Here is a 27,182-nt window from a genome sequence, read left to right as displayed (position 1 = left end):
TTCTTAATTTTGTAATGGAGAATAGAGAATGAAATTGAGGTGGCTTAGAAGTTCTCAACTCATAATTTATATGAGCGTGGAGGCAATAGTACGTAATAACCTTTGGACGATGTCTAGGATGAAGTGTCATATATAGTTTATTATGGATTAATGCTTGAATTAGTTTAAACCTCAAGCAACAATTGATGTTGCTATTGGTAAGCAGAAGTTCATAGTATTATTCATCCTCACGGTTGATAGAGTCATCTAATTGTTGACAATTCACTAAATAAACTATTAGTGCTCAAAACTTAACTTTCTCTTAATTTTGTTAAATCAACATCGATCAAGTTAAGAGATAAGGATATGGCCGACCCTGAACTTCTACTTAACATAGCATGGTCGTCTTTGAAATTGCGAGCGATTTCAAAAATTGGTCCAAGGTAAACCACATGTAACATTTCTCCACCCTATAGGTTGGCTTAATTTTATGGTTTCTTAAAAATAAGGTTGCTGAAGTGGCAGAGTCCAATAAGTTGATCTTGGAAGAGTTTATTAGTATAAATTAATTTCACAATGCTCATCGAAAAGGCAGTTCTGGATAATCATTTGAGGTTTGCTCGCGAATTAAGCAATTCAGCATTGTAGATTCCAACCATTAAATTTATTATTTGTATGTCAATTGGGTCATTTGGTAAGAAACTTCCCTGAAAACCATATATTGTCTTCATTCATTTGCCCAGCTGGCTAGTTGCTCGAATTTTCTAATTTTCAATTTTTTTTCCCTAATTCTTAAATAAGAAGAAAAGTATAAACAATACCTTCAATCTTGTAATCTATGATGCTTAGATAATTTAAAATAGAACAAGTATCCGTGTCAGATACATATCGGATACCAATAATCTTTAGATACCTTAAGATTTATGTCCTAGGAGTATCAATCAGATACCTATTTGGGTTGGTCTCGTGCTATTGACTTGAGATGTTGAAGTGCGCTCATAGTCAAAGTTTTAAGTTTGATTCTCTCCGATGCTGATTTGGACGGCTAATTAAACTTCTTAAAAAAAATATACATTATCATATATTTTTAGGATATTTCTTTTTTGAAAGGTGTTTATGATATTTCCCGCATACTCAATTCTTTTAAATACGTATCACATTGTAGGTACATGTCATATTGTAGTTTAATCAAAATCCTGAGTTTGAATGCGGTCTTAGACATGTATCAACGTTAAATTTTTTAGAAGAATTGCCGTCCATTTGGATTTGGATCCTGCAAAGCTCGAGAAATTAATATCGACAAGTTACGCATGAAGATACCGAGTTTATGCAAAACAATTCAAAATAAAAGACCCTTTTATTTAATAATTCAAGTTGAACTCAAATGTCTCATGCTAATAATAAGTGACCTTGCAATCACGATACGATTCCCCAAGACTTAAGTTGACTTCTTCTCTCTCACTCTTTCTCTACTCACTCTATTTAATTTATTTTCCTTTTAAATACCTTTGGACCTGAGCTAAGTTTCAGTACACCAATCCTTGTAGTTGTACCTGCGGTCTCACTCATAATTTCCCCGTCTTATCAATGAATGTTAGATTTTGTAACCACTAGTTTTATCATTTATTTTTTTTATTATGCTCCAATAAAATGAATTCAAATTGAAAACTCCTCACTTCTTAGTTTTGTTTTGTTTTTTTTTCTAGCACAAGTAATTGACATTCAAAGTTTGTGATCTCATGTCATAAATTCAACCTATGCTTCTACTATTAATTTCATAAATTTTTTGTTAGGGAAAGTTGTTTTTTAATAGCTAGAAGTGATTTTAGTGCGTCCTAATTCCTAACAATCTTCTGATTTGTTCATGACAGAAAATAGTGCTGCAAGTGGAATTACACGATGACAAAACAAAGAAAAAAGCATTGAAGGCAGTCTCTAATATTTCAGGTATTGAATTTCAATCTCTGTCACTTTAAATTCTATTACATTTTATTTGCTATTTTATACTCATAAAATCAGGAGAGAATAAATTTAAGTATTTAACCATGATTTTTGCAGGGGTTGAGTCGGTTTCTTTGGATATGAAGGACCAGAAATTGACCTTAACAGGAGACATAGACGTTGTGCATGTAGTGGGAAAGTTAAGGAAGCTGTGTCATCCTAAGATACTATCTGTTGGACCAGCCAAGGAGCCTAAGAAAGAAGAGAAAAAGAAGCCTGCAGAGGAGAAAAAGGATCAAAATAAGAATTCAGCAGCTCCTGGTTTTGTGAAGTTTTGTGAAACCTATCATTATCCTATGATGATGACACAACCGCATTACTATTACACCAGTGTGGAAGAGAATCCTAGTGCATGTGTCATCTGTTAAGTTTTAGATTATTTGGAAGAAAAAAAGTACATTGTTGTTGAGGAGTAATGGAAAAAAAATGTTCTTTCTTTTTCTTTTGTTTTCTTCTTGTTCATCTTATCTTTCTTTTCATGAGGGTTTCTTGCAATTTAGATTGTAAGAAGCTGAGTTAGTACTGATGAAATGATGAGCAATGAAAGTAAATTAAGTAATGTTATGTGTTTGATATATGTGTGTATTTTTGTTTTGAGGGATTGAAAGGTGAGTATGTTGATTGTATAAGATTCATGATTTACATAAATTGGGATCAAAATGAACATGATATAATATGAGGACAATTATGATAAGGACATGACTCATACCATAAAAAGCACACAATCAACAAGCGCATGTTTAGAATCACGTGTTGGATAAAATTACGGTGACATCATGATTTTGTTGAGGCTCCAAGGTGTAACTTATATCACAATGAATTTACGGCGATAATTCTAAACTCGCTGCAAATGTCAATATAAGTCAATTATCACTACCCATATGAAAACTTTATTAGCAAGTCACTCAATTAGGTGATAAAGATAAAATTTTGATTATTATGAGCTCTATAGGTTACACTCACCTTATAAACTCTCTTAACCCAAAAAATTATTGGGATGTTACTTAAATGAATTATTTTAGCGAGAAGGTAAGTAATAAGTGAACATTTTAACAACTTAATCTTATCATGTAAGAGAACGTGCAGTAATGAAAGCCCTCGGAATGAAAGACCAAGTGGTCCAAGCCCGACCCCTTGACGGATAATAGACTCTACATCTAATGGTCTTCTTTTTCTTAATATTCTATTACCACTCCTTTAATCAATATTCAAGTTATTTTAAAGTTAAAATAAAAAATTAAACCAGTTTGCTACTGGAACCAATCCAAACTCATTTCATGTTTAACTCAGTTTAAATTGTAATGTCACATTAATAAGGTCTCTTTTCTTAATCCGAACTTTATCCTTATTTATTAATTTTGTTACGTCTGCAGCAACTTAACCTAATTTTTTCCCGTTCATTTGCTTTATTAGATTTGCAATTATTTAACCTAACAAATTCCATCTAAAAAAATACATTGCCCATCAATTTCATTCCTATCTGCTTGCCTTTTTTTTTTTTTTGAAGAACATATTTTCTACCATATCAATGATCACGTATGATCCTTCTATTTGATACTTCTTTTTTTTGGTCAAGAATTTTACACTTTTTTTTGGATTTTTTTTTAATTTCATGCCTTTTTTTTACATCCTTATTTATTAATTTTGTTACGTCTGCAGCAACTTAACCTAATTTTTTTCCCGCTCATTTGCTGTCACGACCCAAAAACAATCATCGTGACCGGCGCGCGAACTAGGTCATTCTAGCCCGGCAAGCCTATTAATCAAACTTGACAACTATAATACATAAAAATTTCAATTTAAATTTCATTTCAAAATAAATATCCACTGAAATTTCGACAGAGTTTCGTCTATATTTTTAACATTTTCCAAGATGTAAATCCTGTTTTAAAAACCTGTTATCAGCCAGAATCTCCAAATAACATCTTTATTTTTAAACTACTTGTACAACTCAAAATAAACATCCTAGATATTATATTAAATCATGCCCCTTTCTAACTAGTCTAAATCCACAATTTAGCTCATTTCACAAAAATCATGACAAAACCCGTAAGCCTTTTTCCAGCAGAATTATCCAACTTCAAACGCACTTTCCGAGTTCATTACTAATCGGAATCACATGAAATTTAGGTCCAAACTGTAGGGAATTGAATGAGGAATCCAAAAATCTAATTATTACTTTATTCCAGGTTACACAACAAGATATATCACGAATATACTACGAATATGTCATACGAAGCTTTTACCCAATTTTCATAAGGTTCAAGTACGACCACTTTTAACAATAATACTCCATTTTGATCACCAACTCATCTCAATTACATTAGCAATAAACCTTCAACAATGATCATCAAACAAAATTCTCTAATTATCTCCTTTCATGAACCAAGCTACTCTAAAATGAAATTATCATGGAAATCATAACTTTCACACACAATTCACATACCCATAAAGCTTAATCATAAACATATATCCAATATATCATATTCTAAAATAGCTTATACTTTGACATACTTATCTGAGTATGTCTCTGATTCTTTATGATAGCTACTAGCTCGGCTAACTAAGTCGTAGATCCATAACTAAAATTCCTCATTTCCAATGATTGGCCAAGTGCTCATAAGATATTGCTTCGTAGCTAATTCATTCTAAACATAATTTTCATGTTAATATGCGTATGTTATGTTAGTATTCAAGTTGGAGGGTCCTTAGAGTTTTTTTCCTTGGTTTCATAATTTTAATTTTTGTTCTCTTTCAATAATATTAGAATAATTCTTGACTTAAAATTTCATATCATTAATTATATATTTCATTCGTTACTATGAGCTGTACCTCATAGGCTACATTATCTCTCGTTGTAGCAAACGGATTACTATGACCCGTACGTCATAGGCTACATTATCTCTCGTTGTAGCAAACGGTTTACTATGACCCGTACGTCATAGGCTACATTATCTCTCGTTGTAGCAAACGGTTTACTATGACCCGTACGTCATAGGCTACATTATCTCTCGTTGTAGCAAACGGTTTACTATGACCCGTACGTCATAGGCTACATTATCTCTCGTTGTAGCAAACGGATTACTATGACCCGTACGTCATAGGCTACATTATCTCTCGTTGTAGCAAACGGTGTTTTCATATTTTCTTTTCTTTTTCTTTCTTTATCTATGAGCATGTTACTCATTTCAATTTTTCTTCTCATTTCCATTTTTCTGTGATTTTCTATAATTTTACTGTAAACATATTACTCATAGAGTGCATTTCAAACTTTCTTTCAAATCATTTTTATAATTTTATACATCAATTGTCTTGATAGAATTTCCCTCCAACATTTATACTAGCATAAACATACTTATTAACATAAATGAAATTTTAGAATAAACAAATAAGGATACCTAATTTAGAAATAATCATATGTAAATCCATATTTGTCCACTTCATCAATTCATCTTAGCTAGTCTAGTTACACAATACTAATGTTCAAGTGAGAAAACTAAAATCTAAATCTGCAATAAGAGACTCTAATAGTCTAATCAAGAATCAAGTCCCCACAAGTATAAACAAGCACCAACAAAGATTAATCAAAAGTGAAACAGAAACAACACAACGTACAACGAAATTGTCCTGCATTAAGACATTCAACCTAAACACTTAACTCAAAAATATATCTACAATTGACTCCCCTTCCTTTCAACTACATCAGTTAGAAACAGTTACGACAAATTCAACTATTAAAAGTAACATCCTAACCAACTAACTTTCTACTAGAATACACTAAGTATTGGGCTTCTAGTTCCCTAACAAAACATAACAACAAAATATTTTATTTAACCAACAATGACAATGTCATTACTCTTCCACATTAGAAACATAGATCCATGAATTTAAAATGGGATTACAAAAACAATGAAATTATACCTGAGCCATCTTACGAAACTCAATTGTACAGCTTGAACCATTTGGATTACTTGAAATTTAGGTTGCACAGAGAGGTTATGGCAAGAAGAAAAAGGTAGTCATAATTTAGAATGAGAAAGAGGCTGTCAATTACACATGCAAAACCACATGAATCCATCCTTGTAAACTTCCAAAGAACAAAGGAAAGGGGAGAGCTCGGCTGGGAGTGAGAAAAGGGTAAATTGAACTTGTTTAATGAACTTAATTGTGACAATACACAAGATAATACCATTGCTTGTGGAGTACATTAGATAGAAAAGGATGAATTGGTGAAATTGAATGAGATGAGGGTAAGGTCGATAGTAGAAGGAGAAGTAGAGAGGAGACCCATCTAGAAGTTGTGAGAAAAGGAGGTGGAAAAATGAGTGGGTAAGGTTCCACCACTTTCTTAAAAAAAAAATCTTTAGCCCCAAATGACCAAAATGCCCTTCAAAGAAAAAGACATAATTACCCTCTATTAATACGTAACCATTAAATTCTTCGAGTTCATTGAAATAATGAACGAGACATTTACAGACTAATGTCTCATTTCTCAATAAATAATTAACCCCTTTAACAATTATTTATCTTTTTTTTTTTGACATGTAACTAATACGACAATTTATTTAAAATTACGCGGGATATTACATTTGCTTTATTAGGTTTGTAATTATTTAACCTAACAAATTCCATAAAAAAAAAATGCATTGCACACCAATTTCATTCTTATCCGCTTGCCTTTTTTTTTTGAAGAAAATATTTTCTACGATATCAATGATCTTACGGGTTAAAGATTATTTATTGGTCTCTATTATAGTCGAGAAAACTCGTGCGACACACGGGTCAAAAGTCTAATTTTAAAGTTAAATTAAATTTCGGTCAAGTAGTTTGATCTGATGGCTAGAGATCATTCTCTTAAGATGAATAAATGAAATGTTTGGGATTTGAACTATGTTCTTGAATATGTAATGTGATGTTCATACCAACTGAGTTAAACTCGCATACGGAACAATTAAAATTTTACTCTAGTAATTAATAACTTTATAGTCCGTGTGAAAGCAATCTTATCTTTTGATCTATATTTAAACAGTGTATTATTTTTAATATATAGAGTTATTCACGGTTCATTCACCAAACGGGGAATAGATCTTTTTCAAATGTATTCTGCCTTAGAACTTGTGATACATTAGTTGACTCTTCTTCATCGATACTAGAAGACAATGGTCTGATTAGTTGGGATCTGTCTAAGTTAATATATGATTTATTTAAACGGATCAACTGAAATGATTCCCATTAATATATGTGTTTAGATGGTAATCAGATCTAGAAGCCTACTAATAGTTTTTGACTTCCTTGAAAAACTATTATATGATCACATGTGGCTTTTGGTACAGAAGTATATAAAACAAAATAGTGATATAATAATACAAGAAAAACTGTCAATTAAAACAAGTGCAAAAACGATTCTTTAATGTATAACTTTAGTACATTTTAAGGCAAACAAATCTTCTAATTTAGAACTGTTTAATCTAGGTGCAAGTTCAACTAATACCCATTTATATCGTTTCAACGACATTGTGTATAATGAGAGATTGAGAGTTTGCAGGGAAATGGAGGGAAGGATTTTGAGGAAATAGCATTTGCTACGGTCGGAAAAATTCGCATTCGAGACATTGATGTTGGACGGTCTAAAAAAGTACATACTTCATTTTATAATTTTAAATATTGAACTTGAATCTAAACTGTTAGAATTGATCGAACAAATACCGATGTTTCGAATATGTGAATGAGCTTAAATCTAGACCGTTGGTCTTGTACATACATAACCAGCACGGAAGAAAAAAAAACGTGAAGAAAAAATGAAAATGAGGGGAAATGAGAACTTACCTCTTGATTATAACTTAAAAACGAGAAATGTGATATTTTGAGGCGATTTTGATGGAAAACCAAATATTTTTAAAACATTTTTAAAAGTTGTTAGAAAATGGGAATTTGGAGAATTTGTGGTATTGAAATTTTGAGTAAGAAGTGAGGAAGAAAAAAGGGGTTTGGTATGTACGATGCGTCCAAATTATACAATTTAAACTTGTCCGAATTGTGTAATTCAAAGAGGAGCAAATTTGAAAGTTTAGGACGCTTTTGAAAACATAGAGGAGGAGAAATTCTCAATTTTTTATTTGTACGGACTGTTACACCAAACCAAACTCTTACACATTGATGGAATTCATATGCAAACCCAAATTATGATATTACTAGTTGATTGCGGCTTTTGTCAAATTCTTATGCTCAACTTTTTCTAAGAAACATGCAAAGCTAAAGTTAGCTCAAACACATTTTCAAACACTAAATACAAACACCTATATATTCAAACTTTAATTCGTCACGTCTTAAAAACTAGCTATCCTTTTGCTAAATCCAATCTATATTGGTAAGTTTTATTGTAAATGATATTATGCGATTTCAAAATTCTGCAAATTTAAAGCATTAAGTGGGAAAAAGAGAAGAAATAACTTACAATTTCCCAAGACATTTTTTCAGGATTTAGTAATTTGGTGCCATAATTAAAGGAACTATGGTTCTTTCTGTCTTGACATGCCTTTGGTCATCAAAGTGCAAATATCCGAAATCAAAAAGAAAAAAGGGCGATTAATTGGGCCTAGTGACAGTACACACTAGCTCTTTTACTTTCTAATTTTGAAAAAGACTTCTAAAGCAACATAGTATGCTCCGTTTATCTCATTCTACTTTGACCAAGTAAATCATGTAAAAATAGGTAATAGAAGACTGCAATGGAAGCACATGCAATCACTCTATCTTGATCTAATATCCATTCCAATGCACTATATGTAACAGTAACAAGGTTAGTACTAAAGTAAAATGTTTAGGTAGCACCATGGGGTTTCTTCAATCTTGAATCAATTATAAGATTCTACTCTTGCATTATACTACCTCTGTCCATATAAAACAATGTTTTTTTAACAATGCACAAAATAGACCTATTCAATATGATACGAGGCTCTTTTAACGTAATCAGAGATCTTGAATTCAAATTCAATCACGAGAATGCAACGACATCAAATCTCTTAAAGAAGAGTTTTGTCGTCCATTGTAGTCTTACTCGACTTGAGAGATTAATCTTTAAAATTACTTGCAAATGATAACCAATTTTTTAAAATATACTCTCTGCTTTTCATCCTTAGCAATATGTGTACACAAATACATTTCCAAAATGCATGATTATGTGAGGCCTTTTTTCTCCTTTAATTTTCTTCTAGCCTAACTTTTGTCAAAGCACACAACAAGAATCTAACCGACCATAAAACAAAGTTCTACTTTTTATCTCAAGAAGTTTCCCGCTCCACTATTCCCTCCAAGTATACTTTAATTTACTACCAATACCATAATACATAAAAGTCTAAAGACAACAAACATCCACCAACATAGGTTTGAAACTCCAACATGGGAAACTGCTTTGTTGGGGCCATGGCAGATTCTAATACAACAATCAAAATAATAACATCAAATGGTGGAATCATGGAATTCAGTGCACCAATATCAGTAAGTTTCATCACCAAAGAGTTCCCTGGACATGCTATATTCAGAAGTCATGACCTCTTTTGGAAACCACTAAGCCAATTCGACGAGTTAGAGACAGGACAATCATACTATTTGCTTCCAATCAGCAACAACAATATAGAAGCTTCATGTGGTAGTGATTATGAACATGTTGTTAGACAAGGACATGTTAGATCTCATAGTGTTCCAACAACCTCGTACCCTGCTCCATATAGGATGTCCTTAGATTATCAACACCACCAAGGAATGAGGTTTCTTAAGAAGTCTTCTATAGAATCTTTGTCCAGTAGCAGCAGGTTTTGGAAAGTGAAGTTGGTGATTAGTCCAGAACAGTTGATGGAAATTTTAGCACAAGAGGCTAGAACAAAAGAGTTGATAGAAAGTGTAAGGATTGTAGCAAAATGTGGTGACATTTCATCTGCAGCCGAAGACATTGCTTCTGATCAGTGGAGCCTTTCCAACACAAGCTGGAGCATTTCATCTAAAACAAAATAAACAAGTAATTTGTTGAAACATTAGTGTCTTTTTTCTGCCTCTTCTCTTTTTTTGGTTAATTACTTTGTTTTAATACTTTTTTTATGTATGCAATTATGTATCATATTTTGTTTCTTCTATAAAATTCAATGTAGATCTTTATCATTTGACATTGTATTTCTTCTGTAACTCTGTTGTACAATACTGTATTTCTTTTCTATATATTTCGACCGAATCCTCATTTTATGGGTTATTAACCAAAGAGAAAAATGGGAGAATACTATGTACTTCAATATTTTTTTTATAGAAGAAATGAGGAAAACCACGGAAAACTGAGACAAATACGTGCAAGAGTCGGAGTTTGAACCTCAATCATGACCTTTGACATAACAATTTCGACATTTTTACTGATTGAGTTAAGACATGTGAACTATATTTCAATATTATTATTAGTGTTTGCTTGATCATGTTAATTGTTTTCAACCATATTATTGATGTGAAATATCCACCGTCTTTATACGTAACTAATCTCTATTAAGAAACTTAACTTACCATTTTCGACGAGTCTTCTCCCTAAACCAATTGTTTTTTATCCAATAACTCAAATCCAAAACCTTACTTAACTTATTCGAGTCCATCTCTGCTCGGACCAAAATCTGAAGTTGTTGTTGCTTCTAATTTATAGTCAAAGTCAAAATTCAAATGGTAAAGTTAAATCAAAATTAATATTATAGCATATCTTTAAAATCCAGAACAAGGAAATTTGTTATGTTCACATCCCAACTACCAATTTAACAGGAGTCAACAATTTTTAGTATTGTAGTAGTGACAATTTGAAGAAGGGAAGTCTCAAATCTTCAAATTAACACCCAATCACCATGTTTAGCCAAGCATTAACCACCTTCTCACATTGTATGAGTGAAATACAAAGACCAATCACACCTCATAAAATTACAAATCTTAGCAATAACAATAACATTATTAGAGTCCAATTCCAAAGTAATAATAATCACTCTAAAACCACAAACAAATTTTCATCAATGGCTTCCACCAACAAAGATGAAATAACCTTGTCTTCTTCTCCAATCTTCATATCCACTGAAAATCTACGAACCATCCTCACCCATCAAACCCTAATCAATCACATCCAATCCAATCTCCCTAAAGTTTCAACCTTTCTGCAAACCCCAATTCGCCAACACTACAATCTCTCTCCTTCTTCTTCTCTCCTCCTCATGCCATCTTGGTCTTCCACCCCTTCTTTCCCTTACATTGGCGTAAAACTCGTGACCCATTTCCCTGAAAACTCTTCACAGAATTTACCAGGTGTTCAAGGTAGCTATGTTCTTTTCAATTCAACAACTGGTCAAACCCTAGCTTCTATGGATTCCACTGAACTTACCCTTTATAGAACCTCTTGTGTTTCTGGTTTGGCTTCGAAGTATTTATCTAGAGAGGATAGTGAGATTCTTGTTATGGTTGGTGCTGGGGCTCTGGCACCCCATTTGATTAAAGCTCATTTTTCAGCTAGGCCCAGTTTGAAAAAAGTATTAATTTGGAATAGGACAGTTGAAAAGGCGAAAACTTTGGCGAATAAATTGAGTGAAAGCGATGAATTTTCGCTTTCAGGGTTGAGTTTTGAGGGTTGTGGGAATTTGGATGAGGTTGTTGGATTTGGGGATATTGTGAGCTGTGCTACTAATTCGGAGACAGCGCTTGTGAAGGGTGAGAGGTTGAAGGTTGGAGCTCATTTGGATTTGGTTGGTTCTTTTAAGCATTCGATGAAGGAATGCGATGATGAGGCTTTGAAAAGGGGGAAAGTTTTTGTTGACAATGAGGCTGCATTGGTTGAAGCAGGGGAGCTTGTGGGTGCTTTTGAAAGGGGTGTGATCAAGGAAGATGAAATTGGGGGGAACTTGTTGGAGCTTATTAGAGGTGATAAAGTTGGGAGAAGCAGTTTAGAGGAAATTACTGTTTTCAAGTCTGTTGGTTCTGCTGTTGTTGATATGCTGGCTGCACAGTTTGTTTATGAGACATACACAAGGACATAGGTAATATACTGAATATAGAAACAAATATAGTTTATGCTTAATAGTTCCATAAGGTTTTCAAGTTGGTTTGATGAGATGAGGAGTTACTTGTACTAGGGAATTTAGTTTTTGTGCATCATCTAATTTGGACTAGAAGAGTTTGGTAAAATACTTGTGAGTTGTGACTGATGATAAATTCTATATTTTGATATTATGATTTACATCTTATAAAGTGCTAGTAGTCTTAGTCTTAGTATAATTGTATATTGTATATAAATTTCATAATGCAATGCGCCTAAATAGGTTATAATTAGATAATTACTGTTTTCTAGATGCATTTTTATCTTATAATTGTGAGATGAGTCTGGGGGTTTCAGTACTTGCAAAAGAGGAAGTTATCGAAGACAACAAACAAATTAGAAGTTAGTTTAAGAATGAGTCTTCTAAAAAACCTTAAAAAATGAAGATTGTATTTTAATTGAGATAGAGTTTGAAAATGATATTAAAAAGTTGGAGATGGGTATGGTTTTCTGAAAAGTTAGGCAAAAAGATTGGTAGCTTGGAAACATTCTTTTGGGAGGAACCTTCGAGCGGAGGGGTGGGGGTGGGGGAGGGGTATTCAAGGAGCAATTCAATCAGTCTATTCAAGAGACACGAAAGTCAGAGACTTGAAACAGTTGGTTCAGGGGTGGATGACATTGAATTGGCAGTGCAGAAGGAGTTTATTCCGGTGGGAGGACATATTGCATGAGTTAGTAAAGAGCTTATGTTTGGATGGAGGGGAGGGCTTACTTTTCTTTTTAAATCTAAGTACACTATAAAATGTTTTTAAAAATGAATTAAGTATGATTGAAGTATTATATGATCATTTATCATGTTGTTCTTTTAAATTTTTTTTTTTTTAAATATCAAATATATTTTAAAATATAGACTTAAACTTCCAAAAATCAATCCCATTATCCCTAGCATACCCTAAGTTATGTGGAGGTTGTGGTGAATGAGCAGGATAACTGGGTATGTGGAGGAGATAAATCAGCTGAGTATTCACTGACAGAGGCTTTTAAACTCCTAGTGGGAGTGCAACAACGAGAGGAGCTTCCAAATTTTGGCACAAATCCATCCTGTTGAAGGTATAAATCTTTGTGTGGGGGCTAGTTCAAAATAAGATTCCAAAAAAAGACAACTTGTGCAACAGAGGTAAATTTAGGAAAGAAGGCAACACTGTGTGCAGGGGGTTGTGGATCTGGTTTCATATTTACTTTCTGAGTGCCTAGTATTTTTGCAAGTGTGGTATGAGATTATCCTCAGATAAGGCATCAACCCTATGGTTTGCTGCTATTTGGATAATCTTTTTTTTTCTTTTTTGACAAAAAAAACTGGAAAGCAAGAAATGAGAAGAAAAAAAAATTAAAAACAAATCAGTAGAAGTATATTCCATGGAAGAAACTGTAAAATCAGGGCATGGTTGAAAGTGAAATACAAAGGCTTTAATTTCCAATTAGCCAATTGCATGCAAATTCAAGACAATGTTTGGGTATGCCATAGGATCATATAAGTATCGAATTTGGTGTTGTGTATTAGAGTTGGTGGATGCTGTTATGTTCAGAGATGGTCATTTTTTTTTATAGAATAGGTTGTCCTAACTCGACAGTTTGTAGATAATGTGTGTGTTGTTCTAATCTTAGCACGTCTAATGCTTAGACTCTAATAAAATTGATTTGCTTCTTTCAAAAAGAAGAGGTTGAGAACATGTTCTTGACATGCAGTTCCTCTCCCATTCACAAGCCATTTTCAATGCCTGAAGAATGGAGTTACCAGCCATCTTGTTGACAGTATCAAATATGTAGTTTGATTTGATTAGAAGTATCATTATATGCTTTATTTCACTCTATAAGGTAAAATTTGCACTACTCTTACATAGTAGTGAATCAAAGTAGAAGCTCAACATAGTACTTAATTCACAACCCAATAGGCTAACAGGTCCACTACAGATACATATCAGAAATTATTATTTATTTAAGTAAATAAATTACGTAAATTAAAAATGATGGAAATCAAGAAATTAGTTAAGTAAATAAATTACGTAAATTGAAAATGATGGAAATCAAGAAATTAGTTAAGTAAATAAATTATGTAAATTGAAAATGATGGAAATCAAGAAATTACTCCCTCCGTTTCAAAATACATGTCCAAGTCAACCACTTCACACATGCCAATGCACAATTTTGACTGTTAATATCTTTAATTATCTAAAGTAAAAAATTATAAAAATTTAATATTTTGAAAATATTTGTCGAGACAAATCAAACAACATCTTACATGCTAATATTTGTATTTATAGATTAGTTAAAAAATATGGTCAAAGTAAGTCAAGTGAATAGTGCACATTGCAAAAAATGGACATGTATTTTGAAACGGAGGGAGTAGTTAAGTTATTTAAGTCAAACAGTTCGGATTGATTCATTCTTGAACAAAAATCGACTTTATGGGAGGTACGGTTCTATTGGCGTGCATCTAGTAGGAATTGAACCTACGACTTCGCCAATTATGAGTTGGGCGCTTTAACCATTCAGCCATGGATGCTTGGTGGGAATCCTAGTACCTCATGAATAACCAAAATCAATTGAAGTGAAATCTTTTGGATAAATCAATTAAATATATAATCAACAATTAATTTTAAATATTTTAAATATAGGAGTGTTAAGATGAAGGAACATCTGTTCAAATTTTGGATTTTAGAATTGAGAGAGATATTTAGAGAGAGCAAGAATTCTCCCTATTTCTTAGATTCGTGGACTGGATTCAATTCAGCGGTATCTTTTATTCACATTTTTTTTCACCAAGAGAGTTTGATAAAACTCTTAGACTTCCGAATTTGGAGTATCGTACTTTCACGCATAGGCAATTGATATTTCAAATTTATGCAAAATGCTTTTCGATTTGTAAAATGTTTAATATATTTTTTACATCTTCTACGCGAAAATGTTCAATTTTCATAAGGTCTTTTTGACTCTTATTCAAAAGTTCCAATAATGTATGTATATTGGACTTTTTAAGAAAATTATAGATCCTGGGAGACAATTCTAATTGGTCAATAAAAATGGGCAATTTCTTTTTTATTTTTCCTTAGTTTATCCCTAAGCAATCTATCATGAAAAGTAAAAAGGGGTAAAGTAACTTTGTGTTGATTGTTTTCAAAATTTAAGTTTTCTTCTTCTGCATGTAAAAAAGGAATAAATAAATCAATCAAATTCCGGGAGGCTTCATAAGTGCTTCTTTAGGAGTTAAACTTCCATTTGTCCATATTTCGAGAAAGAGTATCTCTTGTTTCTCATTACCATTCACATAAGAATGAATACTATGATTTGCATTTCTAACAGACATAAATACTGCATCTATAGTATAACTTCCATCTTGAATGTTGTTTAGTGTTTTTATATGATATCCACGCTTCCTCTCAATTTGTAATTCAATACACAAATTAATAGGTTCTGTTAGGTTAACTATATGTTGTGTATTATCAACGATTTCCACCGAAGGTGGTAAAATGATGTCTTGAGCAGTTACATATCTAGGACCTTTGAAACAAATAGATGTGTCCCGAGTTCCATATAGATTACTTTTCAATACAATTTCTTTCAAATTCATTAAAATTTCATGTATTGATTCTTGAATACCTACTATGGTAGAATATTCATGTGGTATACTATTAAAATTTATACGGGATGTAACCCCTATGCCACATAACGGATGTAGGGCTCCTAAAAATAGACATGTGTAAAACTAAAAATAAACATTAAAGAAAGAGATTTCAAGAGAAATGAACAATTAAATCAAGAGTTTCATACAAATATATTACTATGATTCGAGAAAAAGTTAAAGTATCTACTCGGACACTACAATGGAAGTGTGTTGAATCAAGGGTAGACAGTAAGCGTCTTTATTATGGACGCTTTATTCTGTCTCCACTTAGGAAAGGTCAAGCAGATACAATAGGCATTGCAATGCGAAGAATTTTGCTCGGAGAAATAGAGGGAACATGTATCGCACGTGCAAAATCTGAGAAAATACCACATGAATATTCTACCATAGTAGGTATTCAAGAATCAATACATGAAATTTTAATGAATTTGAAAGAAATTGTATTGAAAAGTAATATGTATGGAACTCGGGACGCATCTATTTGTTTCAAAGGTATTAAACAATGTTGGGTGTATACATCCACATAAAATTTTCTCTGATCAAAGACTCTTTAGTTAGCAGGGTGATATTGTTACTATTTAATTAATCTATGACGAGTTTATGTGCAAGCAATACAATGTTTCAAGCATTATAACTGCATGCTTGAAAGCGTGGACAACAATTGCATGCTTGTACACATCATATAATTGATTGGTCATGGTAATTGGATTGGATCATTACCCAACCCATCAAAGATCCAACCAAATACTGAACCCAGCACTCAGCAATTCCTTTCTTGTTTAAGTGGGTAGGTATTTCATCACCATAGAGAAGGTCATAATTATTAATTATGCAGCTAGCATGTAATAAGACCATGGTGCTGGTCGAATATTACTGGGAAAAACCAAATTCCCAAATAAGGAAAGATAAGGCTTGATTATAGATTTAGAGTTTATATAATAATAATAATATAAAGAGTTATACCCGTCATTTTACTGGTCAATGTTTTTGCAACATGTAATGGAGTCCGGTTTTTCTCTATTTATTTTGCTCCATTTATAAAAAGACAAACACTTGACAAACTAGTGAGATCCATTTTAATAAGTGAATCTCAATAATGGGTTCTATTAATCTATCAATTGTTTCTATATCTCTTATAAATTGACAATAAATGAAGCAAACCTTTTTTTTTTTTACAATGCTAAAAGAAAAGGAAAAAAAAAAGTGAAACAGAAAAAACAGGAGACACTAGAGACTACTCTCTAGAATAAAAAGTTCCAACTGCGTCCATTTTAAGGAGAGGCAGAAGAGCTTTGGAAGGGGAGGCATGGAGAAGCAACTCATTATCCGAAGAGGCTCCAAGTTTAGCCAAAAAAAATCTGCATATTGATTTCCTTCTCTAAGCCTGTGTTATTTGTATATTGATTTCCTTCTCTAAGCCTGTGTTTGGTAGAGGAGAAGAAGAAGAGAAAGAACTTGAAGAGAGAGAGTTAGGAGAGAAGATGAGGATTTCTGTTGTTTGGTTGAGGTGAGAAAAAGGCAAGAGAGAGTTTAAACATGTAGGCCCACGGTTTTTAGACTCTTCGCACAGCATCGAAGAAAGACAGAAGAGAAGCAACTTTTTGGCAGTTTTACATTTTTGGCATCATAAAAGACAAAAAAAAAATGCAACACTTGTGTTAATAGGCTGATGGAGAAAAAGTTGTGAAATGCATTTTTTTTAGTTTATTTTATGAAATGGGAGAATAGAGTTCAAAATAAAACATCGAATGAATTTATCTTTTTACACAATCAAAATTATTTTGCTATAGGACACAATAAAACTATTAACACGTTAAACGAATATAAACTTGAATGATTTAATCATTCTAAAATTAAATTAAATAATTTAATTACTTAACTAAGATAAATTTTAATAGTATTAAGTAAATTTTAGTACAATATTTTTATTGTAGGGGTAATTTAGTAGTTTTACAAATAACCAACACTTCTCTCTCTTCTATTTCTCTCATCTCTCTCTTATACCAAACAATCCATCAAATATATTCTATTTCTCACCTATTTCTCTCTTCTCTCACTCTCTCTCACCTATTTCTCTCTTCACAACTTCTCCTCCTAACCAAACACACCCTAAGAGTGTGGTAGATAGTGAAAGCGTATTTCTCAATCAAATCCTTCACATCTTGAATCAAGACCGCAAAACATGAAACCTTATAGTGGGACCTTTGAGAAGGTTGATACAATGCAGATAATCAGACTAGCAAACTAACTCAGTTGTATCCAAGCTTTTAGCCAAAAGACCCTAGTTGATAGCGTAAAGCTCAACATACAAGATGTTAGATGAGTCATGGATATAACCCGTTTAAAAGAGAAATGATATTTTGACAACCACTTTTTGACAACTTTTGTACAACTTTCTCTCTCATACTCACATGATGTTGTTATCCTCTCTCTTCCTTTTTCTCTCTCCATTGTTTTTGACCAATAAAAAGTGAGAAAAACAAGGTTGTCAACAAAGTTGTCATCAAATGGATGTCAAAATATCATTTCTCCGTTTAAAATCACATGACTTGACGTACTCGTTATATATAATTTGAAAATAAATTATAGGATGTGTGTGTAAAATATAGTTACATTAATATTGTATTGAAATTAAACTCAGCAATGACAAACACATCCCTTTTTATTTTTCATACAAGCACTCGCGACTCTTATCTATTAAAAATGACACTTATTTTCCTCCATATAATTTAAATAACATAGACATCCCTCAATTTTTACATAATACACAGAAGAAAAACCAAAATATATGTGTATGCCAGAAGAAGAAAAACCAAAATATGAGTCATTTAAGTGTATCATCATCAGAGAAATGTGCGTAATTTTTCCTATTTACAGTAAGATACAAGTGTATTAATGGAGTGTAATAGTATTATTTTCTATGATGATTAACCAAACAAGTGTATTAATGGAGTGTAATAGTATTATTTTCTATGATTATTAACCAAATGAAGTCTAATGCTTTTTTTTTTGACAAAAAATAAAGTCTAATGTTTTTTATTCTATTTTCCATCATTATCTCTTATCATCGAATCTAACTTTAAATTGTGTAAGTTTTCATCCTAGATAGTCGAAAAAAAGTTTGTATACCATTGACCAAACTGGCCAGCCAATTCAAACAAACACATGGAATGAAGAACTACCATTGAAAGATTTCATTATGCTAGTCCAAAATATTTGGACCCCTCCCACGTTTAAGGGTATGTATTAATGTGTTTGCATCAAATATAATAGTGGTGGTCCCGTACAACTCTTTCTATATAACTCAAAGCTTCCCAGCTCCCTCACATACTATCCCTGTTTCCAGGGTCCTTGTTATCTTTTTAAGCAAGCATTGTTTGGGAGTTTGGAGGGCTTACAATATTGTTTGGGTGTTTGGAGGGAAATGAAGGGTTTTGGGGGGAAAATATAAGGGAAAATTAAGAAATGTTTAAGATTTTTTGAAAGAGTGTTTTTTTAGAGAGTGATAAATTAATGATTATGATTAATAATATATTTTTAATTTTAAGAATATTATAACAACATTTATTAAATTTGAAGAATTCATATAAACCCCCAGTCCTCCAATACAATTTTTTAGTTCCCCAAATGAGGAGGAATTTATATTTTGTAGAAAAATAAACCCCCTACAACCCCTCCGTCCAATGTTTTCTATTTCTTCCACTTACTCTTCTTTTTCTTTTCTTTTCTAAACCCTCTCTTAGGTATATATTACAAATTTAATTATTACCATTTGTGGGTAAAGAATTTTGCTCCCATCAATTTAAACTACGTATGTAGATTCAATTTGATCACTTCCACTACCACTTCATTCACTATCATGCATCGAAGATATGCCATAAAATAATTGTCAACTCATATTCTCATGACGTTTAGTGCTTTTTAGTTGGATACTTATGCCAATATGTCCATGTAATTAATATCATAGTATATGTAAAAATCTAACTTCTTCTTTAGTTTTCAAACTATTTACTTTTATTTTGTTTTAGGTGAAATACCACGTTTGGTCCGTTTAGTTTGACAGAATTCTCAAGTTAGTCCTTTAAGTTTCGAAAGTTTTAATTAGGTCCTTTTATTTTGACAGAATTCCCAAGTTAGTCCTTTAAGTTTCAAAAGTTTCAAATAGGTCCTTTTAGTTGATAAATTATTTCACCGCTACCCCTGCTGTCAGTTAATAATTAACTAATGTTGATGTAGCCGTTAAGTTGTTGACTTTGATCAAAACACTACCTTTTATAAGTTCCAATGTGTCCAAACGTTACATGTAATCATCACAAATGGTCATTCTAGCATTATAAATGTCGTTTAATAGTGCTAAAAAGACATTTGTTGTTGTAAATAGTTGTCTTTCTAGCACTATAAATGATCATTTGTGACCATTAAACGTAGCATTTTGACACCCTCAAGCTTTTAAAAAGCAGCATTTTGATTCAAGTCAACAACTTAACGACTACATCAACATCATTTAAACGGAGACATGGGGTAACGGTGAAATAGTTTATCAACTAAAATGACCTATTTGAAACTTTTGAAACTTAAATGATTAACTTGAGAATTCTGTCAAACTAAAAGGACCTAATTGAAACTTTCAAAACTTAAATGACTAACTTGGGAATTCTGTCAAACTAAAAGGAGCAAAAGTGGGAAAAATGTTATTTAATTTTTATTCCCACTTTCATATGCTTCTCTTTTCTTATTTATATTACATTGGGACCTTTTTGTTTCTGATAACTTGTTATCTTATTCCTCCACTTTCTCCATCTTTTTGGTTTCTATAGTTTCTGGTGCTTCGTGTTGTAAATGTTAAATTTCTTATCAAAATGATTCTTCATTTTCTGATTATTTTCTTTCCATCTTTTAGTTTTATCAGAATATAAAAAGAACAATTCCTTATTTTTGGCTTATCGTTCTTTAATATATATTACCTAATTTTTTAAATATTAATAGAAAATATCCCACTTATGCATGAGACTAAAGGAAGTAAAACCTATAAACGTGGTATGAAAAGAGTATAGCAATAAACCACCACCATGAACGTGGTATGAACTTTTCAAACTAGAGGCATCCGAATCATCGTCACATTTGTTTAGGTCCCACTTTGACATTTTCACAATGTCAATGAAAAAGGCAAATGAATTTGGCATTTTTAAAGGACCAAAGAAAACCTCTCAAGTTCCTCCAATCCACGACAGCCTCCAACCTCCACATGATTCCACTTTGCACATTTTCTTTCTACTATAAAAATCATTATTTACCCAACTCATGCACTCAACCATCCTTCTTGCTTCATCCTCTTCACTTTGTCTCTTTAAATTTTGTACTATCCTCCAAAAGTCAGCGCCACCTTTTTTCCTTGATCTATTTTTCTCACTTTCTCTAAGATTTTTTCCTCCTTATTAGTAAGTTGCTTCAATAGGCAAAAAAAACCACACTAATTTTTTCAACTTTCTAACCACACCACCAAAAAAATAGTTGTGATATTAATTGTATTCTCACTCATTTGCATTTATAACAATGGCTGAGGATTGGGATTTGTTTGCCATAGTTCGAAGCTGCCAATCAGCCACCAATACATCCACAACAGAAAATTCATTTACCACGACAAATACTATACCATCTTCCATTTCCTCTTCTAATTTCAAAGTAGAATTAGAATATGATGCATTTTCTTTTCCTAATGTAGTGCAACCTATAACCAATGAGCTTCAAGATCTAAACCAATTATTGACATCTTTTACCCCCACCATCACCACTACTACTAGTGGTCATAGTATCAATCCCAATTCCCCTCCTCATATTGCAAAATACATTGGACAACAACAAAACCATTTTGTCCCTACCACTTCCTCTTCCATTTGGCCTCATTTTGTGCAAGAAACTTCCACTTCTAGCTTCAACATATTCCATAACCAACAATTACAACAACAACAGATTCAACTACAAGCAATTCAGAAACAAGAATTTCAAGTACCCCAAAGCATCCAGCCTCAAACACCTAGATCAAGAAAAAGGTAGTATAAAATTTTCAAATTTTCATAATAATTGAATATTTCATTTCTTTACTAAAAAAATAGAACTTTTACATACATAAAGCCACCATGGCATAAATAATACTAGTACATAGTACATTTACATTCTATTTAAATTTATATATTTCCTTTTTCCTATTCAACAGAAAAAGTCAACAAGGGAAAATGGTGTGCCATGTAACCGCAGATAACCTCTCAACAGATTTGTGGGCATGGCGAAAATATGGACAAAAACCCATTAAAGGTTCTCCACATCCAAGGTACAGATATAACTCTAATAAAAATTAATTTGGTACTACGCTAGCTTCTCGCCGAAAGATTTGACACTACGTCTTCACCAAAAATTTTAAAACATTGATTACTATAACAAATTCATTTCAGCTTTAAGTGCTATTGAACCATCAATTTCTCAGGAAATACTAACAACCTTACACTTTTTTGTTGTATTATTAGGAACTACTATAGATGTAGCAGTTCCAAAGGTTGTACCGCGCGAAAGCAAGTTGAAAGGAGCAACACTGAAGCAGACATGTTCACTGTGACATATACAGGAGATCATAACCATGCAAGACCTACCCATCGGAACTCGCTAGCCGGAAGTACACGAACCAAGTCTCCGGTGACACATCCGACCACCTCAATTTCTAGTCAACCCAACAGCTCAACTTCTTCTTGCTCCTCTTTAGCACCAAACTCTTTTGGTGAAGAAGAAGAGGACATCGACATGGAAATTGAAACTGATGATGATGGTGAAGATAGTTGTGATATTCCTTCCTAAACATGACCAAGGGAAGGTACTTGGTGGTCTTCAAACACTTTCACGGTTGAGTTTTTTTTCTCTTCATTTTGTATATATAAAGGTTATAAGAAAATTTTTGGAGACTATTAGATAAATGTCACAAATGGTTTTGGTGCTTTTTGTTTTTCTTCTCGTAATAAGCACCAAATGAAGTAGTTTAAGAACAATATTTAGGGACATTTTCTAATGTACTTATGGGATTGTTCCAGAGGCATATATTTAAATAGTTTTGTTCATAATTTAAAACTTAAATGCAATAGGTTGTTTTTGAGTGTTATGAAACATGGCATCCATGGAAGGAAAGAGAGAAATATAGAAAAGTTCTTTGTATTGATGGAAAATGAATCTTACACAATGAGAAAGTTAACCCACTTATGGGGAGGTTACACCTATATATACTAATAGGACTAGTACTCCTTGTAACTAAACTATGTATCTCTAATAGTCCCCCTCAAGTTGGAAGGTGTTCAAAAACACATCCAACTTGAAATGAGAAAATACAAGGAAAGATGCCGGAAATACATCGGCTAAGAAAAATATCAAACAAGTGCTCATCCAACATGAAGCAACCACAACTCAAGGTTGAACCAATGGAAGGAAGGAGCATCAAAGCAACGCTTAACCACCATCCGGTAGAAGCCAATATCAACAAAGCCAATTAAGGCACAACGCTTAACCATCAAGAGTTCTCAAGAACTCAAGAAAGAAGCACAAGACAAGAAGAACAAGGATATCCAAAAACAATGATGATATCCAAAAAGAAGTGCAAGGAAGGGCCATAGTCTACAATGGAAGGAGGTCATATGTAATACCAAGGTTCCAGAGATAAAAGTGATGCCCTCCTATGCCGAGCCGAGACAAGAAAAACCAAATGCAAGGAAGAGCCATAGTCAACAATGGAAGGAGGTCAAATGTTGAACAAACTTCACACCAAAAGTACCATGAAGCAACAAAACCAAGCTTCCAAAGATAAAAGTGATGCCCTCCTATGCCAAGTCGAGACAAGAAAAACCAATGGCAAACCAATAGAGATGCATAGCCATGTGATGTGTCTTCAAACCATAGAAAACAAATCCATGTTGATGCATTCAAACCATAGGCCAAAACCAATGCTTCCAATAATGAAGCACTCCAAATAACGATCCAGGACAAAGAAACCGAGGAAAAGTAATCAATCCAAGAATCTTCCAACAATCCAAAACTGAGCCAAAATCATAAACCTCACCAAACCAAAGGCATGAAAGTGCCATGTAGAGCTCATAAAGGAAGGGAGCTCATAAAATTTCAAGGGTCCTCCTTTGAATGTTTTGACAGCACAGTCAAAACAGCCAGTGTACGGATAATTCCCATAGGCATCAGGTTGCATCTCAATCAGGTACCTCCCATCAGGCAGGTAAGTGATGGTAAGCTTCAAGATCTTTGAACTACCACTATCATACTCATTATCCCACTCAAGTGCTATTGTACACTTGGCTTGATAGTAAGGAACGTACAAGTGATAGTGAGGAACGTACAAGTGCCACACAAAGCAACAAGAATCAATGTCTCTCCTATGCCAGCCATACCAACAATCCAAGAGAAACGGATGTAGTAGATGATGCCCAAAATGCTTCGAACACACGAAATGAATACACCCATCATTGTACCTAGTTTGAGAGTTTCAGGCTTTGGCAGCCCAGCAGTAATTGTAATATCCTCACCATCTCTAGGACAAGAAAATTTGTCAAACTATCCTTGAGTTTGACCAATGCTGCAGCACGATTTTCTCCCTGCACCACAAGCTTAGCAATCATTGGATCATAGTGCATGCTAACAGTATCAAATGATCAATGTCGAGCAGTGACAGATGCATACAGATATAGCAACATAGCTAATAGAGCCTGACAAACTGAGTTGTACAAGAAGCTTCATCATGTACTAGCTGAACAATCTGTCTTCCATTGAGGACTTTCAACAAACACCTTGGAAGCAATATGCAAGAAATAACAAACACATCATATAGAACCTTGAACAGACAGCCAGTGAACCTTATGCCCAGAATTGCACAGCGATAATGTTGACCAGAAGCTTGAGCCAATGCGCCACCAGTGACACAAGATCCGAACCAACTATATCTACAATCTTCAACTGAAAACACTAGAAAATCCTCAAATTGAGTTGAAGATCGTGAATGAGTTTCAACCAATTCAATATATCAGAAATTGCAGTGAATCTTGAACAAGGAAACAGATCAACGAACAAGAATGAAGTTCTTTGTCAAACGAACATAGGAGAAACCAGATCGATATCGAAAAACAAAACCGAATTGCGGAACTGATCGGAATCGCAAACTGTAATGAAAAGTGATCGAAACAAATCGCGATTGCAAGAACAGAACAAACTAAATCACGAAAAGGAAAGATTCATAAACGAAAATTCGATCGATCAAGAATTCGAACATGAAACTTGAATCGCACATGAAACTGGGCTAAAAATTGAACAGAAACAAGAGACAGAGGAACACGAAGGAAAAAAAAATCAGAAAGTTGGAATGAGGAAGAAAAGGATTTTCTCGGGAAAATGAAGAGAGAGAAAGAAAAAGAAAATTGGAATAAAAAAGAGATTGAAAGTGAGAAAATTGAATTTTCTCGAGAAAATGCAGCGGAGAATTCCTTCAAGGCGGATACCAGGTTTGCTCTGATACCATGTTATGAAACATGGCATCCATGGAAGGAAAGAGAGAAATATAGAAAAGTTCTTTGTATTGATGGAAAATGAATCTTACACAATGAGAAAGTTAACCCACTTATGGGGAGGTTACACCTATATATACTAATAGGACTAGTAATCCTTGTAACTAAACTATGTATCTCTAATATTGAGTTTTGTTGTAGCATCTTTGAGATTCTCTAAACATCACTATGCAATATCAACATTTCATTGCAATGAAAATGTGGATCGAGAAATCTCATGTGGTTCTGATTCTCCATATCAAAGTACCGTAACAACCTTCCACCAAATACCTGCCATGTCAATAAAAAAAATTATAATCGTTTGTTTCTATAGTGAAAACATAAAATATTTAGAAAAAAATGATTTTTTTGTTGACCGAGTCAAACTTTAAAGTTTTATCAAATATATTGTTGTCAACATGGCTTAGATTACATGACACAAATATTTAGACAAGACTTAGATTACGTGTGTGCATGTGAATATGATCAACTTTTTGGTCTTGGATTCCTTCTTGTTTATATTATGGTTAACAATCATATATCGATTATTGAGTGTGTTGATGAAATGCCAAATAATAACAGAAAAAAGAAAAGAAAATTTGATAACAAATGATAACAAATACATATTGATATTTTTTAGGAAAATAAGGCAATGGATCTTAAATTTAGATAAGCAACAATAAAAAGAAAAGAATGATCAAATTTAATAAGTAAATACCTTCTCTATAGAAGATAAACACTCCATCGACCGGAACTACTCTCGAATTTGAATATAATAAAATCCTCCTCTCTTTTTTTTCTTGACAAAATAAAATCCTCTTTTTATGATGTGAGTATATGAGATTGAGTGGTTTGGAATACATGGTGCATCTTGGCCTTTTATAGTTGTTATTAAGGCGGAGATTACAACAATCTAAATATACATTTTAACTCAAAAATGACACTTTTTAAGCTTTTAATGCATTGACTACACAACTTTCAATGCAAATACTACCATATTTGATTCCTTAACCAGTGCCCCGGGGGCACTGGTTAACATTTCCCTTAGAAATATTTGTAAATGTATAATATTTTCGGTAGAAATCTCAAGGAATTAACTCAATATAAGACAAAAGGTTTGTGAAAATCAATGTAACTGCGTTTCTTTAAAGGAAACCAACGTGCTAGAGTAGTTTGCAATAACTTTACAACTTTTTACTATGACAATTGTGGTGGTGATTACAAGGATTTCCCATGTTTGTCACAGAGGAGATTAATTACAGATATATATGTTCTCTTTAGTGAACTTAGGGTCAGACCTAGTAGGAAGGGTGACAAGTAAGCATGAGGTGTTTAAAATTTTGGGGGTAAAAGGTGAATGAATTAGGGTTTAGCTAAAGGTCTTCTTATGTAGGGAGGATTAGGGTTTTTTCATCGATGGCTCATGTCTCCTATAATTGTGGGTAGCTACTTGTTTCTCATGTATCGTCTAATAATTAGGTATGGATATCAAAGCGTTTACTTTCTCGTCAAACCTTGCCAAAGACCGGTGGAGACTTAACTCCTAAGAAATATGGCTCTTGCGTTATGGTCATGGACTTCACCGCTCTCCAATTAGGCTTTGAGAGTATTGGATGCTTGGGTCAATCGACTGATCCAGTCCACACACCCTAAGCATAAGGCATTTAAGGGTGAAGTGATTGAATAGTCCTTCCTGATATAGGTCGAGTGACGATCCAGTCCATAACCCCTCAAACATGAGGCACGTAAGGGTGAAGTGCTTGAATAGTCCTTCGCGTGGGCCAAAGCAACCCATCCAGTCAACAACCCTCAAGCACGAGACATGTAAAAGTGAAATGCTTCAATATCCATCTATACATGGGTTGATCTCCTTTTTGGATCTGATTTGATTTGTGAGCATTTT

At 33.1% G+C, this 27,182-nt stretch overlaps 4 protein-coding genes, 1 long non-coding RNA gene and 1 other non-coding gene across 6 annotated transcripts; 4 read left to right on the top strand and 2 right to left on the bottom strand.

Moving 5' to 3' along the window:
* Positions 1-1,433: 1,433 nt before the first annotated feature.
* Positions 1,434-2,674, top strand: LOC146958354 (heavy metal-associated isoprenylated plant protein 39-like). The gene is made up of 3 exons (XM_085739862.1): positions 1,434-1,572; positions 1,851-1,926; positions 2,038-2,674. The coding sequence occupies exons 1-3, from the start codon at positions 1,567-1,569 to the stop codon at positions 2,346-2,348; spliced, it is 393 nt and encodes a 130-aa protein (XP_085595988.1). The 5' UTR covers positions 1,434-1,566; the 3' UTR covers positions 2,349-2,674.
* A 1,086-nt stretch (positions 2,675-3,760) lies between these two features.
* LOC146958353 (uncharacterized) lies at positions 3,761-6,556 on the bottom strand. The gene is made up of 2 exons (XR_015024621.1): positions 5,902-6,556; positions 3,761-4,315 (listed from the first exon to the last, which is right to left on the bottom strand). It is a non-coding gene; the product is annotated as an uncharacterized LOC146958353 (long non-coding RNA).
* Positions 6,557-9,378: 2,822 nt separating this feature from the next.
* Positions 9,379-10,193, top strand: LOC146958352 (uncharacterized). Its single transcript, XM_085739861.1, has one exon. The coding sequence runs from the start codon at positions 9,379-9,381 to the stop codon at positions 9,988-9,990; it is 612 nt and encodes a 203-aa protein (XP_085595987.1). The 3' UTR covers positions 9,991-10,193.
* A 109-nt stretch (positions 10,194-10,302) lies between these two features.
* Positions 10,303-12,231, top strand: LOC146958351 (NAD(P)-binding Rossmann-fold superfamily protein). The gene has a single exon (XM_085739860.1). The coding sequence runs from the start codon at positions 10,848-10,850 to the stop codon at positions 12,018-12,020; it is 1,173 nt and encodes a 390-aa protein (XP_085595986.1). The 5' UTR covers positions 10,303-10,847; the 3' UTR covers positions 12,021-12,231.
* Positions 12,232-14,508: 2,277 nt separating this feature from the next.
* On the bottom strand, positions 14,509-14,582 carry TRNAM-CAU (transfer RNA methionine (anticodon CAU)). The gene has a single exon. It is a non-coding gene; the product is annotated as a tRNA-Met (tRNA).
* A 6,424-nt stretch (positions 14,583-21,006) lies between these two features.
* On the top strand, positions 21,007-22,820 carry WRKY27 (WRKY DNA-binding protein 27). Its single transcript, XM_085739859.1, has 3 exons — positions 21,007-21,751; positions 21,916-22,029; positions 22,223-22,820. Exons 1-3 carry the CDS (start codon positions 21,255-21,257, stop codon positions 22,545-22,547), a joined length of 936 nt encoding a protein of 311 aa, XP_085595985.1. The 5' UTR covers positions 21,007-21,254; the 3' UTR covers positions 22,548-22,820.
* The last annotated feature ends 4,362 nt before the right edge of the window (positions 22,821-27,182 follow it).

Source organism: Medicago sativa, chromosome 1 (genome assembly GCF_051527215.1).
Source record: "Medicago sativa cultivar Bolivia chromosome 1, Bolivia_mono, whole genome shotgun sequence".
Taxonomy (NCBI): Eukaryota; Viridiplantae; Streptophyta; class Magnoliopsida; order Fabales; family Fabaceae; genus Medicago; species Medicago sativa.
This window is presented reverse-complemented; position numbering and strand designations above follow the sequence as displayed.